General features: G+C 38.3%; 3 protein-coding genes across 7 annotated transcripts in view; 1 reads left to right on the forward strand and 2 right to left on the reverse strand.

The window, feature by feature from the left end:
* The window catches only part of UBR7 (ubiquitin protein ligase E3 component n-recognin 7), a 442,484-nt gene that overhangs the window by 362,942 nt on the left and 61,275 nt on the right, over positions 1–18,267 (reverse strand). The window lies entirely within an intron of this gene.
* Positions 1–18,267, reverse strand: part of LYSET (lysosomal enzyme trafficking factor) — a 389,296-nt gene that overhangs the window by 309,760 nt on the left and 61,269 nt on the right. The window lies entirely within an intron of this gene.
* Positions 1–18,267, forward strand: part of ITPK1 (inositol-tetrakisphosphate 1-kinase) — a 394,723-nt gene that overhangs the window by 204,628 nt on the left and 171,828 nt on the right. For all 5 annotated transcript variants that reach the window (XM_069086036.1, XM_069086031.1, XM_069086033.1 and 2 more), the window contains exon 5: positions 12,832–12,949. In XM_069086036.1, coding sequence (XP_068942137.1) covers positions 12,832–12,949 — 118 coding nt within the window. The remainder of the gene's footprint in view (positions 1–12,831; positions 12,950–18,267) is intronic.

Genomic DNA, 18,267 nt, shown 5'->3' on the forward strand with positions numbered 1-18,267 from the left:
AATACTTGTGGACCTCCTACCTCCATGATGGTGTAGGTTGGAGGTAGTTTCTCATACCCTTTCATTCAAGCCCTGCTTGATCATTATAATTTTGTTACTTTTGGGGCGGGGGGGTGTAGTTTTTCTTTCTATTTGCATTTCTATAATTTATAAAAATTTTGTTACATATTTCACAATTACATTTTAATCTGGTTTGCTGTAGCACAGTGGGGTGGTTTGTATTTGACAGGTCTGGACTACACCATGATGACTCTCAAAGACTTGTGACTGAGAAAGAAGCCTGGGCCACAGTGGGGAAAACACTGGATTTTAATCACTAGACCACCAGAGGTTGCAGTCAGCCAGTAATCATTTATTAAATGGCTGCTTTGTGCCAGGCACTGTGTTAAGTGTTTAGGATGCCAAAAAGAAAAAAAAAAAGGCAGAACACAGTCCTTGTTCTCAAGGAGCTCATGTGACAATATGCAAGCAGTTATGCAGGATAAGGTAGGTGGAGGTTAGTCCCTGAAGGAAGACATTAGAATTAAGGAGAACTGAGAAAGATTTTTTAAAGCAGGTGAGGTTTTGGGTAAGAGTTGATGGCAACCCGGGATGCCAGGAGGTGGAGATGAGGAGAGAGAACATTCCAGGTATGGGAGACAGCCAGAAAAAATTCCTGGTTGTGTTGTGTGTAAGGAAACACATATGGCCTTATTCCTAATTGAAATATTCCCTTCATGTAATCTAATGAAAAACAATTCTGTCTTGATGAATTGTGATTTATCTTGTTATGATTTGGGGGTAATTGTTTATTTCTTGAATTCTCATTGCCTTTTGTTTGGAAGATTGTGGTGTAGAGACTTTTCAGCGTGGTGTTTTGTAGGTTTCCTTGAATATGATATTTCAGCAGAAGGAGGTAAAGATATCATAGGTGCTTACTAAGACTTTTGACAGTTAAAACTTAAATTCAAATGCTAGGGTAGCTTGGTGGTATGGTGGAGATAGCACTGGGCCTGGATTCAGGAATAACTGAGTCCAAATCCAGCCTCCTATTCTTCCTCACTGTGTGATCCTGGGCAAGTCACTTAACCTCTGTTTGTCTCAGTTTCTTCATAGCACCTACCTCTCGAGCTTGTTGTGAGACTCAAATGATGTAATACATGTAAAGTACTTAGTGCCTGACACATAGTGATTGCTTATAAATGTTAGCTATTATTACTTAACCTGTTTGCCTCAGTTTCCTCATCCATAAAATGAGGATAATAATAGCCCCAGGGTTGTTGTGAGGATCAAATGAGATGATTTTTTGTACTGTTTCAGCACAGTGTTTGGCACTTTATAAGTTTTCACTGTGTGTGTAATGGAATTTTTTAGTACCTACCTACTTTAGCTCTATAGCCCATACTTCTCCTTTTGTTATTGATCTCCCATAGATAACACTTAGTGACTGTACCATGTATTTTTCCATGTGGAATGCATATATAGAGAATATAAAGATGAAAAAATGACCTAGTCCATTCTCTCAAAGAACTGACAATGTATAGGACATTTCACTTATAAGTGAGATTCAAGGTAAATGTCAGTAAATGGAAAACAAAAAGCTAGACAAAATGATCTAGAGATAATTGGAGGAACTCTCTTTTAATCAGGAGATATAAAGCAAGGCTTTGTGACATCATGACCCCTTAGCTGGCCATGACTAGACTTTATTTCTGAAAATGTGTGTTCCCCTGTTCAGAATGATAAGGTCTTTGAAAATAATGTTAGGTTGGGCAAAACCCAAACCAGGTGAGTTGGATCTTATTTAAAAGAAAAGGCTAAGTACATCATACAAAAAGACTTAAAAATTTTCTTCCCCCCCCTGTAATGTAATGCCAAGCAGGGGCAACTTCCCAAGGTTCAGAATACCAGCATAGGTGCTCTCCATCTTATTCCATGACAAATCAAGAACAGAGAAGATCAAAATATGACATCATTCAAAATACAGCATTTACTAAGTGTGATTAAATAATCTCCAAGTACTACCCCACCCCAGGATTTTACATTCATTCAATCAATTACAAAGTCCCAGTTCTAAATACTACTCCACCCCTAGTCTGTACCTTCATTTAGTCCATCACAAAGCCCCTCTTCTCAAATGGAGATTAGTCTCCAATCATAAGTAAAGTACATTCATTTGTTCAATCATAGAACACAAAAAGGTCAAAAGTTCCCCACCCCTGGATCACAATTGAATCTACCCCAGAGTTACATCAAGTTTAAGCACAGCACTTAATACCCAAATGGAGGTCTTTTCTTCATCTTGACACTGGCAAGTTCTCAGCAATCTTAGTTCCTGGGGAGACAAGGCTTAGCAAGGCCACAAGATACATTGGCAGTTTCTTCATTAATTCATCCTCTGTGTGCAGAACAGTCCTAGAACCCCTGAAAACATTAGCAAAACCCTCTCCCAGGATTTCTGTAAACATACAACAAGAAAATCCTTCTTCAGGGCTTCTGAACCAACAGAAAGGTTCCCAGACTCCTGCAACAACAGCACTGTCCTTCACCAGTGGACAGCATTCACTCTCTGTCTGCAGGACAGTCTCAAGAGCTCTTAGCCAACAGCCAGGTTCCAGGACTTCTTCAACAAAAAGACTGTCTTTCACCAGTGGACAAATCTGGCAAAACAACATCAAAACAGACAGACAAAGTACCAGCAAAACAGCCATGTCTCCTCAGTCCTTGGCAGCTCCAGGGGCAGGTCTCAAAAGTCCAGGCCAATTCAAAGTGGCCCTCAGCAATCCTCTCAGTCTCTCTCTGCCTCCACGAGGGTGCTGCTTCCAAAAAGTTCTTCTGCCTTTCTCTTGTGTCTCTCCAAATCTATGTCACCCGCTCCTCCCAGTTCAGGACTTTCTTTTCACATCAACAAGTCCATCCCACAGGTGGGATTAACAAGCTCTGGGTTTTAACACAATCAATTTGAAAACCAAGCCAATACAGGGGAATCTTTATATTCCATTACTATCACACACCCCCCCTTTTTTTTTATTTTTTGGTCTTTATTAATTTGTTTACTTTTAGTTTACAAGATTCATTTCCACAATTCCTTGAGTTTCAAATTTTCTCTCCCTCTTCTCTCCCCCACTCCATGGCGGCATACAATCAAGTATAGTATCTGCAAATACTTTCACACTGGGCATTGGTCAGGTTATAAAGAAGGATTGTATCAGATGGAATGAAGAATGGGAAAGAGGAAACCAAACCAAACAAGAAAAAGAAAAAGAGCAGATAGTTTGCTTCAGTCTGGGTTCAAACTCAGTTCTTATTCTCTCTCCATCATGAGTCTTTTGGGGTTGACTTATAACCCTGGATTGCTGAGAAGAGTCCAGTCTATCAAAGTTGGTGGTCACACATACATTGTGTCTGTAACTGTGTACAAATTCCTCCTGGCTCTACTCTTCTCACTCAGCTTCAGTTCGTATAAGCCTCTCCAGGTAAATATGAAGTCTATCTGCTCCTCGTTTCTTATAGCACCATAGTATTCCATAACATGCATATACCACAACTTGTTCAGCATTCCCCAATTGATGGGCAGCCCCTTAATTTCCAGTTCTTTGCCACCACAAAAAGAGCTGCTATAAATATTTTTGTACAAATGGGTCTTCCCACTTCTATGATCTCTTTGGGATACAGCCCTAGAAGTGGTATTGCTGGGTCAAAGGGTATGAAATTATTTTTAGCCCTTTGGGCATAATTGCAGCATAATTGCTCTCCAGAATGGTTGGATCAGTTCACAACTCCACCAGCAATGCATTAGTGTTCTAATTTATCCACATCCTCTCCAACATTTGTCATTTTCCTGTTTTGTCATCTTAGCCAATATGACTGGTGAGATGTGGTACCTCAGAGTTGTTTTGATTTGCATTTCTCTAATCAATAGTGATTTAGAGCATTTTTTCATATGCTTATAAATATCTTTAATTTCTTCCTCTGAAAACTTCCTGTTCGTATCCATTGACCATTTATCAATTGGGGAATGACTTGTGTTCTTATAGATTTGACTCAGTTCTCTGTATATTTTAGAAATGAGTCTTTTATCAGTGATATAGGTTGTAAAATTTCTTTCCCAATTTTCCACTTCCCTCCTAATCCAGTTACACTGGCTTTGTATAGAAGCTTTTCAATTTAATGTAATCAAAATTATCCATATTGCATTTTATAATGCCCTCTAATTGTTGTTTGGTTATAAAGTCTTCCCCTCTTCACAAATCTGACAGGTAAACTATTCCTTGCTTTCCCAGATTGCTTACAGTATCAGCCTTTATACCTAGATCATGCACCCATTTAGACTTGATTTTGGTATATGGTGTTAGATAATGGTCTATACTCAATTTCTGCCATACTATATTCCAGTTTTCCCAGCAGTTTTTGTCAGATAGTGAGTTCTTATCCCAAAAACTGGGTTCTTTGGGTCTATCAAACAATAGATTACTATAGTCATTGACTGCTGAGTCTTGTGTACCCCATCTATTCCATTGATCTACTACTCTTTTCCTCAGCCAGTACCAAGTAGTTTTGAGGACTGCTGCTTTATAATACAGATTAAAATCTGGTATAGCTAGTCCACCATCCCTAGCATTTCTTTTCATTAATTCCCTTGATATTCTGGACCTTTTGTTCTTCCAAATGAATTTTGTTACTATTTTTTTAGCTCTATAAGGTAGTTTTTTGGTAAACTGATTGGTATGGCACTAAATATATAATTTAATTTAGGTAAAATTGTCATTTTTATTATATTAGCTTGACCCAGCCATGAGCAATTCATGTCTTTCCAATTAGTTAGATGTGACTTGATTTGTGTGAAGTGTTTTGTAGTTGTATTCATATAGGTCTTAGGTTTGTTTTGGCAGGTAGATCCCCAAATATTTTATAATGTCTACAGTAACTTTAAATGGGATTTCTCTTTCTATCTCTTGCTGTTGAATTTCATTAGAAATATACAGGAATGCCGAGGATTTATGTGGGTTTATTTTATATCCTGCAACTTTGCCAAATTTATTTATTGTCTCAAGTAGTTTTTTACTTGATTCTCTAGGATTCTCTAAGTATATCATCATATCATCTGCAAAGACTGATAGCTTGGACTCTTCTTTGCCTAATTTGATTCCTTTGATTTCTTTTTGTTCTCTAATTGCTACTGCTAATATTTCTAGTACCAGATTGAATAAGAGGGGTGATGGTGGACATCCTTGTTTCACTCCTGATCTTATTGGAAATGCTTCTAGTTTCTCCCCATTACATGTAATACTTGCTGATGGCTTTAAATAGATGCTACCTATTATTTTAAGGAAGGCTCCATTTATTCCTGTACTTTCTAGTGTTTTTAATAGGAATTGATGTTGTATTTTTTCAAAAGCCTTTTCTACATCTATTGAGATAATCATGTGGTTTTTGCTAGTTTTATTGTTGATATGATCAATTTATACTGATGGTTTTCCTAATATTAAATAATCCTTGCATTCCTGGAATAAATCATACCTGATCAAAGTGTATTGTTCTTGTGATAAATTGCTGTTGTTTTTTTGCTAATATTTTATTTAAAATTTTTGCATCTATATTCATGAAGGAAATTGGTCTATAATTTTTTTTCTCTGTTTTATCTCTTCCTGATTTAGGTATCAGTACCGTATTTGTGTCATAAAAAGAATTTGGTAGGATTCCTTCACTAATTTTCCCAAATAGTTTGTAGAGTATTGGAATCAATTGTTCTTTAAATATTTGATAGAATTCACTAGTAAATCCATCTGGCCCTGGAGATTTTTTCCTAGGGAGTTCACTGATGACTTGTTCGATTTCTTTTTCTGAGAAATAAAAGTAAATTTAAGTAATTTACTTTCTCTTCAGTTAATCTGGGCAACTTATATTTTTATAAATATTCATCCATTTCACTAAGATTGTCAAGTTTATATGCATACAACTGGGCAAAATAATTCCTAATTATTGTTTTAATTTCCTCTTTATTGATGGTAGATTCACCTTTTTCATTTTTGATACTCATAATTTGGTTTTCTTCTTTTTTTTTTATCATATTGACTAAGGGTCTATCAATTTTATTTTTTTTCATAAAACCAGCTCTTAGTTTTATTTATTAATTCAATAGTTTTCTTAATTTCAATTTTATTAATTTCTCCTCTGGTTTTCAGTATTTCTAATTTAGTATTTAATTGGGAATTTTCAATTTGTTCTTTTTCTAGCTTTTTCAATTGCATGCCTATTTCATTGACCTCCCTTTTCTCTAATTTATGCATGTATTTATATATATTTTCTCTAATTCATGTATGCAATCAGGGATATAAAACTTCCCCTAAGAATTGCCTTTGCTGCATCCCACAAGTTTTGGTACCATGTTTCCCCGATAATAAGACCTATCCCAAAAATAAGCCCTCCCCTTACTGTGTAAGATTCCTCTAAAATAAGCCCTATTGAGATTGCTACTGTAGTGAAGGTGATCCCCTGCGCTACACGCACTGCCCCCCCCCCCCCCCGGGGTGAAACGCACGCCGCGCTCCGAGCCGCATCCAATCAGAGCTGCAGCAGTGAGCGCGTCATCCTGTTCTTCCCCAGTGATTTGCTTGCTGGTACATTTTTCTGTTCACATTTACCTGTTTATTAAAATTGCTGTCAATGTTCATTAAAATAAGCCCTCTGGTGTTTTTCTGTCCAAAAAAATAAGACAGTGTCTTATTATCGGGGAAATACGGTATAATGTCTCATTGTTGTCATTCTCTTGAATGAAGTTACTGATTGTTTCTGTGATTTCTTGTCTGACTCACTTGTTTTTTAGGATTAAATTGTTTAGTTTCCAATTAGTTTTAGTCTGTCTTTCCATGGCCCTTTATTGCATATGATTTTTATTGCATCATGATCTGAGAATGATGCATTTATTATTTCTACCTTTCTGCACTGAATTGTGAGGTTTTTATGTCTTAGTACATGGTTGATTTTTGTGTATGTGCCATGTACCACTGAGAAGAAGGTATATTCCTTTTTATCCCCATTCAGTTTTCTCCAGAGATCTATCATACCTACACTCTCTAAAATTCTATTCACCTCCTTAACTTCTTTCTTGTTTATTTTTAGGTTGGATTTATCAAGTTCAGAGAGGGGGAGATTAAGGTCCCCCACTAGTATAGTTTTGCCATCCATTTCTTCCTCTAATTCCCTTACCTTCTCCTCTAGGAATTTGGATGAATTTGGATGCTATACCACTTGGTGCATATATGTTAAGTAATGATGTTGCTTCATTCTCGATGGTGCCTTTTAACAGGATATAGTTTCCTTCCTGATCTCTTTTATTTATTTATTTGTTTTTTAAAAAGCAGTTGAGTTTAAGTAACTTGCCCAAGATTACATGGCCAGTTTTTTGTGTGGGTGTTAAGTATCTGAGGCGGAATCAATCCAGGGTCCTCCTGACTCCGGGCTGGCACTCTTACTCACTGTACCACCTAGCCACCCCCTGATCTCTTTTAATTAGATCAATTTTTGCTTTTGCTTTATCTGAGATAAGGATTGCTACCCCTGCTTTTTTTACTTTAGCTGAGGCATGATACATTTTACTCCAGCCTTTTACCTTTACCTTGTGTGTATCCCTCTGTTTAAGATGTGTTTCTTGTAAACACCATATTGTAGGATTATGGTTTTTAATCCATTCTGCTATCCGCCTCCGTTTTATGGGAGAGTTCATTCCTTTCACATTCACAGTTATGATTATTACCTGTTTCTTTCCCTCCATCCTGTTCCCTCCCGTTTATGCTTATAATTTTCCTCCCCTTCTCCCTTCCCCTCCTTAATAGTTTTCCTTTGCCCCCTCCCTTTTCCTTCTCTTCACCCTTCTTCCCTCACTAACTACTCCCCTCCGCCCTTTTCCCCTTTTGTAGCCCTTTCCCCCTCTCACCAAGAGTGACAGGAACAAATCTCATGTGAAGCTTCTCTCCTTCCCCGCTTTCCCTCTAATATGATACGTTTTGCATCTCTTCTCCATAGTTCTATGCTTAACTGATTGTGTTATTCCCTCCTTGCACCAGAACCAATGAAGGAAAAGCTCATATAATACTCATCTCCCTCCCTTTTTTCCCAATGCTATATATTTTTTTATGCCTCTTTGTGTGGCATAATTTACCCTTTTCCACTTTATCTCTCTTCTTCCATTGTAGTCCCTTTGTAGCCCTTAATAAGATTTTTTTTTTTTGCCTTTTGGAGGGCAGTTGGGGTTAAGTAACTTGCCCAAGGTTACATGGCTAGTTTTAGTTTTAGTTTTGGTGTGTGTGGGTGTTAAGTGTCTGAGGCCTGAACCAACCTCGGGTCCTCCTGACTCCCGGGGCAGTGCTTTTACTCGCTGCGCCACTTAGCTGCCCCAATAAGATTTTTTTTAATCATCATTTTGTGTAATTTATACTTATACCCTCTACTTGTCTTTAAACAGTTAGCTCTTAACTGTGTGTGTGTGTGTGTGTGTGTTTTCCTTGTTTACCTTTCTATGTCTCTTTTGCATCTTGTAATTGGAGGTTGAATTTTCCATTGAGTTCTGGCTTTTTCATCAGGAAGGTCTGGAAATCTGTTATATCATTGGATGACCATCTCTTTGCCTGGAAGAATATGCTCAGTCTCGCTGGGTAGGTGATCCTTGGTTGTAACCTGAGCTCTTTTGCTTTTCGAAAAATTGTATTCCAGTGCCTCCGATCTTTCAGCATAGAGGCTGCCAAATCCTGTGCGATCCTCACTGTGGTTCCTTGATATTTGAATTGTTTCTTTCCCGTCGCTTGAAGTATTTTCTCTTTTACCTAGTACTGGTGTTTGGCCACAGCCTTTCGAGGACTTTTCAGTTTGGGATCTCTCTCAGGAGGTGTCCGGTGGATTCTTTTGATTTCTATTTTACCCTCAGGTTCTAGTATCTCAGGGCAGTTTTCCTTGATGAGCTCTTGGAGGATGTTGTCCAGGCTCAGTTTTTCATCATGATTTTCTGGTAGGGCTGTGATTCTCAGATTATCTCTCCTGGATCTGTTTTCCAGGTCAGTTATTTTTCCATTGAGATATTTTACTTCTTTTTCTGATTTTACATTATTGTTGTTTTGTTTGACTAATTCTTGGTTCCTCATAGAGTTATTTTATTCAATTTGGTTGATTTTACTTTTTATCGAATTATTTTCCTTGGTTAGTTTTTGGAGCTCCTTTTCCATATCACCCATTTCTTTTTAAGGAGATGTTTTCTTCATTATAATATTTTTCTAATTTTGCAGTTTTGATTTTAAAAGAATTATTCATTTTGTCTTCTATCTCTCTCATTTGGTTTTCAAAGTTCCTTTTGAGCTCATCTAGGAAAGCTTTCTGTGCTTGGGAACCATTCCCTATTGATGCTTCAGCTGTGGGTGTGGAGTCAACATTGTCTCCCTCTGAATTTGGTTTCTCCCTCTGAGGATAGTAGGACTCCAGAGTCTTTGTCTTTGCAGTCTTAAAATTTTTTTAAAGGTATAGTCAGACTAAAAAGAAAAAGGAAGTGATAGGCCTATTTATTGGGCTAGGTGATAATGTAATAGATAACAGATGAAAATCAAGAAAACAGGACTATTAGACTACTACTTTGCTTCTTTTGTCATCCATCCTATTCTCCAGCATATGCTCATGGTAAAGGTGATGGCTTTGTGATTAGAAACATGGTACATGAGAACATTTGTTCAAGGGGAGACATCATCGTATTGTGGAAGAAGCTCTGGCTTGGGAGTGTGAGAACTTGATTTTTTTGCTCCGTTTATTAGCTAGCTATGGGATCTTGGACAAGACACATCTCATCTCTGAGCCTTAGTGCACTTTTCTGTAAAATAAGGATATAAAATATCCTACTGTATGTCACAAGCTGGTTTGAGTATACATAACAAGACTTATGTGAAAAGCACTTTGAAAAGTATCAAGGATGTTTAAATGTGTTAAAGTCACCTGGCCTGGATGAATTATTTTTTACATAATAAAGGTACTTAGAGATATGTCGTTACAGAACCTCTAGAGAAATAGAGCAGTGCTAGAAGCCTGGATATAGGCAAATGTTCTCATTTTCAAAAAGGGTGAAAGACGTGAATCAGGGAAACTAAAAACCAATAAGCTTGACATCTGTTCCTGGCAACATACTAGAATAGATTATTAAAGAGCTACAGTGTGAACACTTTAAAGAAATGGTGATTGCCATCTAGCTAAGGTCCCAAGACTAGGTCTAGCCAAACTAGGCTTGAGTAGATTTTCCTTTGTGATTAGTAGATTGGTTGGTTAAGGGAATGCTATACTTCCTCTCTCCCCATCTCTCCTCTCCCCCCAACCCCCACCCCTTATCTGGACCTGTCATTTCATCAAGGCAGAAAGTTCCCAGTTCTGAGGCTCCATCTATCAATGCATATCAGCAAGTGGGTTTGCATCTTAAAAGCCATTTAGAGTTGCCCAAGGGATTGCAAAGGTTAAGTGACTTGCCCAGGATCCTATGGCCTTTATGATCAGAGGTAGGACTTGAACCCATCTCTGAGGATGAAGCCTCCATGCACTGTGGAGGCAGCTAGGTGGTACAGTGGATAGAGGATTGGGCCTGGAGTCCAGAAGACCCAAGTTCAAATTCTGCCTCAGGCACTTACTGTTTGACTCTGGGCAAGTAATTTACTCTCTGTTTACAGTTTTTAAGGTCTATAAAGTGGGGACAATAGCAGCATCTACCTCCCAGGGTTGTTGTGAGACTTGAATGAGATAATAATTGTAAAGTACTTAGCACAGTGACAAGTACATAGTATAAATATTTAAATGTTGACTATCATTATTATTATGTTGTTAAAACACAGTATTGTCAAGCACAGTGCCTGGCACATAGTAAGCATTATACAAATATCAGCTATTATTATTATTATTAATGTAGAATTGTAACACTTTATATTAATATATGGCACCTAGGTGGTACAGTGAATGGAGTGTGGGGTCTTTAGTCAGGAAGACCTGAGTTCAAGTGTGGGTCTATATACTTACTAGCTGTGTGACCCTGGTCAAGTCACTTAACCCTTTTTGTCTTAGTTTCATCATCTGTAAAATGAGCTGGAGAAGGAAATGGCAAACCCCTGCTATGTCTTGCCCAGAAAACTCCAAATGGGGTCACAAGGAACTGGACACAACTGAAGAACAATAGTGTTAATATATTACACACACACATACACATCATATAAACACATGTATAACACTTTTAATAAGCTTATACCAGTAGTAGTACCTGCCTTTCAGTGTTGGGAGTACAAAATAATATTTGTAAGTGCTTGGTAGACTTTAAAGAGCTATATAAATGTTAGTTATTGTTGTTGTTGCTGTTATTGTTTTTATTATTTTATTGTTGTGGTGGTCGTTGTGGTTATTATTATCCTTGCCTCTCATTTTTCAATTCAAGTAATGTAAATGAGGAGTCATCACCTAAGGATATTTTGTTCTGGAAAGTCATGAGGGGGTGTGGGTGCAGCCATCAGGCAGTTCAGTGACTCACCCTTTTTAGAAGGTATGATAGTATTGCTTGGATTTCTTTTCCCAGAGCTATGTGGGGTGGAAAGGAGATGAGGAGAGACATGGGAGGGACAGCACAGTAGGAACAGTGTTGACAATAAAGCATTGTCAGTTTCCTAGGCCAGCTAGATATTGTGGGTTCTCATTCTTATGTAATAAGATTGAAAAGGTAGGGATACCACTTGTGGTATAACTTGCATATTAAGCACTAGAGTTTTAAACCTTTTTTTTTTTTAAAGCAATTGGGATTAAGTAACTTGCTCAAGGTTACATGGCCTGTTATTTTGTGTGGGTGCCAAGTATCTGAGGCTGGAACCGATCCCGGGTCTCCTGACTCCTGGTCTGGCGCTCTTACTCACTGCGCCACCTGGCCGCCCCTAGAGTTTTAAACTTTTGCTTAGTGGACAGTAGGAAGCACTTGCGGACATTGCAGAGTAGCAGTTGGTCTAGTGTCATGACTGAACTAAAGTGAGAAACTTGAGCTTGTTAGCTCTCCTTGATTGTCTTCTAATTTATAGCTGTTTGGTATATGTGATTCCTATGTCTCCCAAAGGTGTTGTAAGTAGGTGGTAATTGTGCCACACTTATCCTGTATACTTTGCCTAGCACAGTGCCTGGAACCATAGTAGGTCTTGAATAAATGCTTTCTTCCTTTATCTTTGAAATATGATTTGATGTTTGGCACATAAAAAGGCAATATATTCTTTTAGCTGAATTAGAACTGGATTTAGCATTAGGATTTAAAACTTGCTATGTGACCTTAGACAAGTCATTTCATGTCTCTGAATACCTTAACCCTATCTGTAAAATGAGAATCATACTCATACCTCCTATTTCACAATGTGGTTGCGAGGAAAGTGCTTTGAAAACCTTCGAATGTGACAGAGTTATTAATGGAAGCTCAGTTAATAATCTATTGAATCAAGATGCTGTTGTGTCATTATTGGAGAGAATGTAAGACTCCTTTAACTGAACTGTAACTTCCTGATAGTAAATATCCTTTGCTGCTGCTTCTTCCTCTTCCTGCTCCTCCTTCTGCTACTTATTCTTCTTCTGCTTCTCCTCTTCCTCCTCGTCCTCCTTCTCTAGCATTTATATAGCAGTTTACAGTTGCACACCACAGCTTTACATATTATCTCTTTTCATCTTCACAACAACCTTATGAAATTGGTGCTGTTATTCCCACTTTTTACAAATGAAGAAACTAATCTAGTAAATTTCTGATCTTGCCTCTGAGTCTAGTATTCTGTCCACTATGTTACCTAACTTCCTCTCAAATGAAAATATTATTCTTTTCAGGAATATATTGATGCTCACCCTGAGACCATCATCCTGGATCCTCTCCCTGCCATTAGGACCCTTCTGGATCGATCCAAGTCTTATGAACTTATTCGAAAAATTGAAGCCTATATGAAAGGTAAGTTGATACTCAATCTAAGTGAGTTCCTTGTTTTCCACTGGGTTTGCTGCAGAGAGAATGGCTAGCTTATCCCTGGTGGAACAATCATGTGAGAAACCTGATCTTCTTTGGGAGCCTCCAAGCACAGCTTACTGAAATTAATTGGGCAACCGTTTGGTTTGGCCAAAAAAACCGTCCTGTGGGGTGTAACCTCTGCTTATATAGGTAAGGTTCAGTAATATGAGCAGTAAGCTGCTTTCTTTGTGTCAATAAATGAAGCCTTTGGTTGATGCCATAAACATTGGGAGGTTCTAAATGGCATTGGCTCACCCATATAAAGAGGCAGGCAATGAAATACTGAAAATTTGTAATACTCATATCAACTAGTCATTTTACATAACAAAGTAAAAAGAGAAAAAGACAAGCAAGAAGTCAGGGCACTTTTGATCAAACACATCAAGACATGTAAACTAAGGTCTTCTAAAGGGTACTGTTTGTTCTTCATAAGTGGAGGAGGAAATTGCCTCTCCCCAGTGCTGGCCCATCCAGGGACTTTTGGTACTGATTATCTACCACCAACCAGTTCGGTTTTGTTGGAATTATTTTCTCCCAGAGTGTTTATTGCAGTTTGTCTTTTTTGGAAACACTCCTGGTGATATTTGAATTACATTTCTTCTATACCGAATAAGTGTTACACAGTGAGAGCCCTGTTTCAGGATCAGTTAAATACAGTACTTGGGGTCTTAGTGATTTCTATCTCATTTCTAGCACAACCTCAGGGAACAAGCAAAGGCATGTTGGGATCCTCACATGGGGTTCCCTGTTCATTTTGTTTCTTGTCTGGATTATGGGCTCAAATCCCTGAGCCTATTTTGGCCGAAAGGAGAATCTGATGATAGAATATGGATGGTTCAGTGTAACTCTATCCCTGATCTTGGAATACAACTCTAAAGTATGTGCCCTGCTGAGAGTGGGTCAGGGTGCCTCTACTTTTCTTTTGGGGATGACATTTATTGGGTGATTAGCTGCGTTGTGCTGGAAAGATTCAGACCTCTCTTGTTTTGAAATTTCTCTGTTCCTCTGATAGGAAGGTCATGTGGTGCCTTTGAAAGAATCCTGAGGCTGGTAGTCAGGAGACTTAAGTTCTAAGCCTAGCTATTCTGTTGGATCACTGTGGGATGCTTGGATGGGTTATTTTGCTCTTCAGTTTTTAAAAGGAAGTGTTTGGATTAGATGATTTCTATGACTCTTAGTCCTCTGAGATTCCATGCTTCTGTGGTGTGGTTCTGTGCTTCCCTCAGAGGAGGGAGACAGCATGAACCACACAGCATCAGTGTCACAGAATGTTAGGGCTGATTGTGAGGTCACCCAGAGAGCATTTATTCCTTTGACAGATGAGTAGACAGAAACCCATAAATGAATTGCCCAAAGTCACATAGCTAGTAAGTGCAAAAGTAGAACCTAAACCCAGGTTTTCTGATGCTGTTTTGTGCCTTTTCTACTATGCCATGACTTTCTAGATGAGAGTGCTTTGTAATGAGGGCCTTTTTTTGTGTAACTAAACTCCCTTAAAAGGTATATTAAGAAAGATCTGTCTTTTTTCCAAAACTTTGCTAAACATTGAATTGTGTTATAGCATGTTTTCAGTGTCTTATGAGGAAGGGATTCTAGAACATCATTTCCACATCATCATCATCATCATAATAATAATGTAACGGTTCATTATAAAACGCCTACTATATGCCAGATGCTGTGCTAAGTGCTTTACAAATATTACTTTATTTGATATTTATGAGAACTCTGGGAGGTAGGGGGTACTATTATCCACATTTACTCCTCATCCTCCCACCATTGCCACCACTACCACACATTTATATAGTGTAAGTGCCAGTCACTGTTCTAAGTGACTTTCAAATATTATCTTAATTGATACTCACAGAAATCCTGAGAGGTAGGTGTTATTGTCTCCATTTTACAGGTGCAGAAACTGAGGCAAATAAGTCACTCTTGTTCAGGGTCATACAGTTTAGTAAATATCTGAGGCTGAATTTGAACTTAAATCTTTCTGACCCCAATCCCAGTTCTCTACCATACCACCTAGCTGTCTCATGGAAAGGATTGAAAGTCATCTTTAAAATTATCCATCACCTAGAGATGATAGTACCGGAGAAGGTTCCAGGAGGTAGGCATAGACTAGTTGGAAGTTCTAATTTGTCCCAGGGATGTCCTTCCAATTTAGCCTTCAAAAAGGGCAGGATTGTGACTTGCCCTAAAGCCAGAAGTACAAATAAAACGTCCCCTCCTCATAAGGACTCAACACAGAAAGTTGTTAGGGATAGCCTTTTAAGTTTAAATGTTCAGGAAGGAGACTTTCCCCTTATTCATTGATAATTGTAGAATATTTGATAGTGGTTTTTTTTGAGTCAAAAGACCTAGGCTTGAATACTGACTTTTCCAGTTACTACCTGTGTGACCTTGAACAGAAGACCCCTTCTGAGCCTCAGTTTTCTCATTGAAAATAGGAATAAGGGTACTTGTACTGTATACCTCACAGTGTTGACTTGAGGATCAAAAGAGAGAATATATAAAGTTATTATGGCATAAAGAACCTTGGCTTTGTAGTTAGGAGACCTGGGTTCAAATCACATTTCTGTCACTACCTGTATGACCTTGGGCACTTATGCTCCCTGGGCATCAATTTCTTCATCTTTAAACTGAAGGAGTTTGACTAAATGGCCTCCCAAAATCTCTTCTGGCTCTAAATCCTTTGATCTTCCCAACCTGTAGATGTCAGTAGTTGTTATTGATAATGATATTATTGATTCGGTAGAAATCAGGTCAGGGAATCTGTTTTGAATAGTTTCTTTCATTGTGCTCAGAGTACCAGAAGAACATCAGATTTGGATCAAGGTAACCTAGATTCAGATCTTGGCCCTGCCATTTTATAGCTGTTTAATTTCCCAGTGCCTCAGTTCCCTCATCTCTAAAATGGTCATAGGGTCATGAGGAAAGTATTTTGTGAACTATAAAACCCTTCATTAGTATCACCTGTTTCCATATCTATACAGTGTTTAAAATTTTTTAAAACTGTCTCCATATCAGCAGGGGAGGGGAGAGAATAAGCCTTGGTTAGGTGCAAAGTGTGTGCTCATTACTATACTAAGAGCTTTACAAATATGATCTTGTTTGATTTTCACAACAACCCTGAGACATAGGTGCTATTATGATCCCCATTTTGCAGTTTAGAAACTGAGGCAGACAGGATAAGTGACTTGTCCAGGGTCTCACAGCTAGTAAGTATCTGAAGCTGGATTTGAATTTCCATGCTCCTGTATCTAGGCCCATTGCTGTATCTACTATGCATTAACTGTACCATATTTCTGTTGTCCCTCTTGGAGAGTAGAGAAAATATCCACTTTTTGCTTTGTCTAGCATCTTTGTGGTAGGAGCAGCTTCTAATTTGGTTGAAATTAGGGACAGGAAGGTCCTTGCCACAGTAGCTAGTTTTTCTCTGCAAAGGCAGTAAAACCATCCTAAGACTTATTTGGTTCCTTTAACTAAAGCCCAAATTACATGGGAACTTGTTTGCTTTTCCCTCATCAGGCCTTCCATGGGAGGCCTCCTTGCTTCTATTTTTTTAGATCAGCATCTAGCTCTAGTCTCTTATGTCGCTTTGAATCATCAATGAAAGAATCATAGGATTTCAAGATTTAAAGCTGGAAGGGCTTCTAAAGAACATCTCAGCCAGGGGTTCTTATCCTTGTTTTAAGTCACCTGTTCTCTTAACAGTCTGGTGATACCTGCGTCCCTTTCTGAGAATAATAGTTTTTAAACACATAAAATCCATAGGATTACAAAGGAAACCAGTGATATTGAGATACCATCTGTAAACAGTAAGTTTTTTGAATGCATATGATTTGGTGACTGAGATCTATAGTAGTGATAAATATATAAATGACATTTTGAGATATCTGTAATAAACTGTAACATGATAAGAAAATGTGATTTTGATGAATGAGAAAATCACAGGTACTGTGGTTTTGTTAAATATATTTGTAATTGAAGGAAGCACTAAATTTCACTTAAAAGTTTAATGAAAGCAGAGGTAATATTTTTTCCCACCAAAGTTCATGGAATTCTTGAATCTTTCCATGAACTTTTTGGTCCATAGAAACTCTAGATCTAGTCTGAATTCCACAGAGAAGGGAATCGTAGCCTCAACTTGTAAAATGACTTGTCAAGGTTCATATGAGATTCAAAATCAGGTCCTCAGACTCAATCCATTCCTCTTTCTATTACAAAGGTATCATCTTCTCTCTGCACTTAAGTTAACTTTGGTCAGAGGCCATGATGAGGGTAATAAGGAGTAAGCATTTATTAAGCGCCTACTTTGTGCTAAGCTTTGTGTTGAGTGCTTTACAGATATTTCATTTGATCCTCACAACGACTATTATCTCCATTTTATAGTTGAGGAAACTGAGATTGACAGAGGTTAGGTAGCTTAACCACAAATACAGTTTGAGGCCACATTTGAAGTTGGGTCTTCCAGGGCCAGCACTCCTAACCACTGCGCCATCTCTGCATCCATCAGAAGCCTTTTGCCTCTTCTTATTTCAAGACCCTTTTGGACAACCTGCTAATGTTTCCTCTCTCATTTTCGGTTCAGTTGCATAGCAGAGATTCTGGTCAGATGCTCAGTCTAATGAATGGTCATGTCTTAAGAAACTTGTTAGTATTACAGTGAAAATGAATGCCAGATTTTGAATGTGAGGATTTGGTTCAACTCCTGCTAACCTAACTTCTTGGACTAGATCACTTCCACGGATCCTTCTACTTCCAAATTCATGTTCCCTTCTTACTTTTTCCCACTTTTCAGTCTTCTCTTTTGTGAGTCATCCTTCTTTTCAGTTTTCCAGAAGAGCGTTTTTCTAGAAGTTTATGACAGTGACTTTTCAGTGGGGGAGAAATTATTATTATTATTATTTTGCCTTTTGGAGGGGGGAAGGCAGGGCAATTGGGGTTAATTGCCCAAGGCCACATGGCTAGTTTTTGTTTTGTATCTGAGGCTGGATTTGAACTCAGGTCTTCTTGACTCCAGGGTCAGTGCTCTTTTCTTTTTTTTTTTTTTAATCAGTTGGGATTAAGTAACTTGATCAAGGTTACACAGCCAGTTATTTCTGGGTGTGGTGCTAAGTGTCTGAGCCTGGATTTGATCTTCAGGTCATCCCGACTCTGGGGCCGGTGCTTACTCACTGTGCTACCTGGCCACCCCTAAGCAGTTGGGGTTAAGTAACTTGCTCAGAGTTACATGGACAGGTCTTCCTGGGTGGGTGCTA

Source organism: Petaurus breviceps, unplaced genomic scaffold, assembly GCF_028583685.1.
Source record: "Petaurus breviceps papuanus isolate PSGF00001 unplaced genomic scaffold, PetGlider_PUasm1.0 177, whole genome shotgun sequence".
NCBI classification, from domain to species: domain Eukaryota; kingdom Metazoa; phylum Chordata; class Mammalia; order Diprotodontia; family Petauridae; genus Petaurus; species Petaurus breviceps.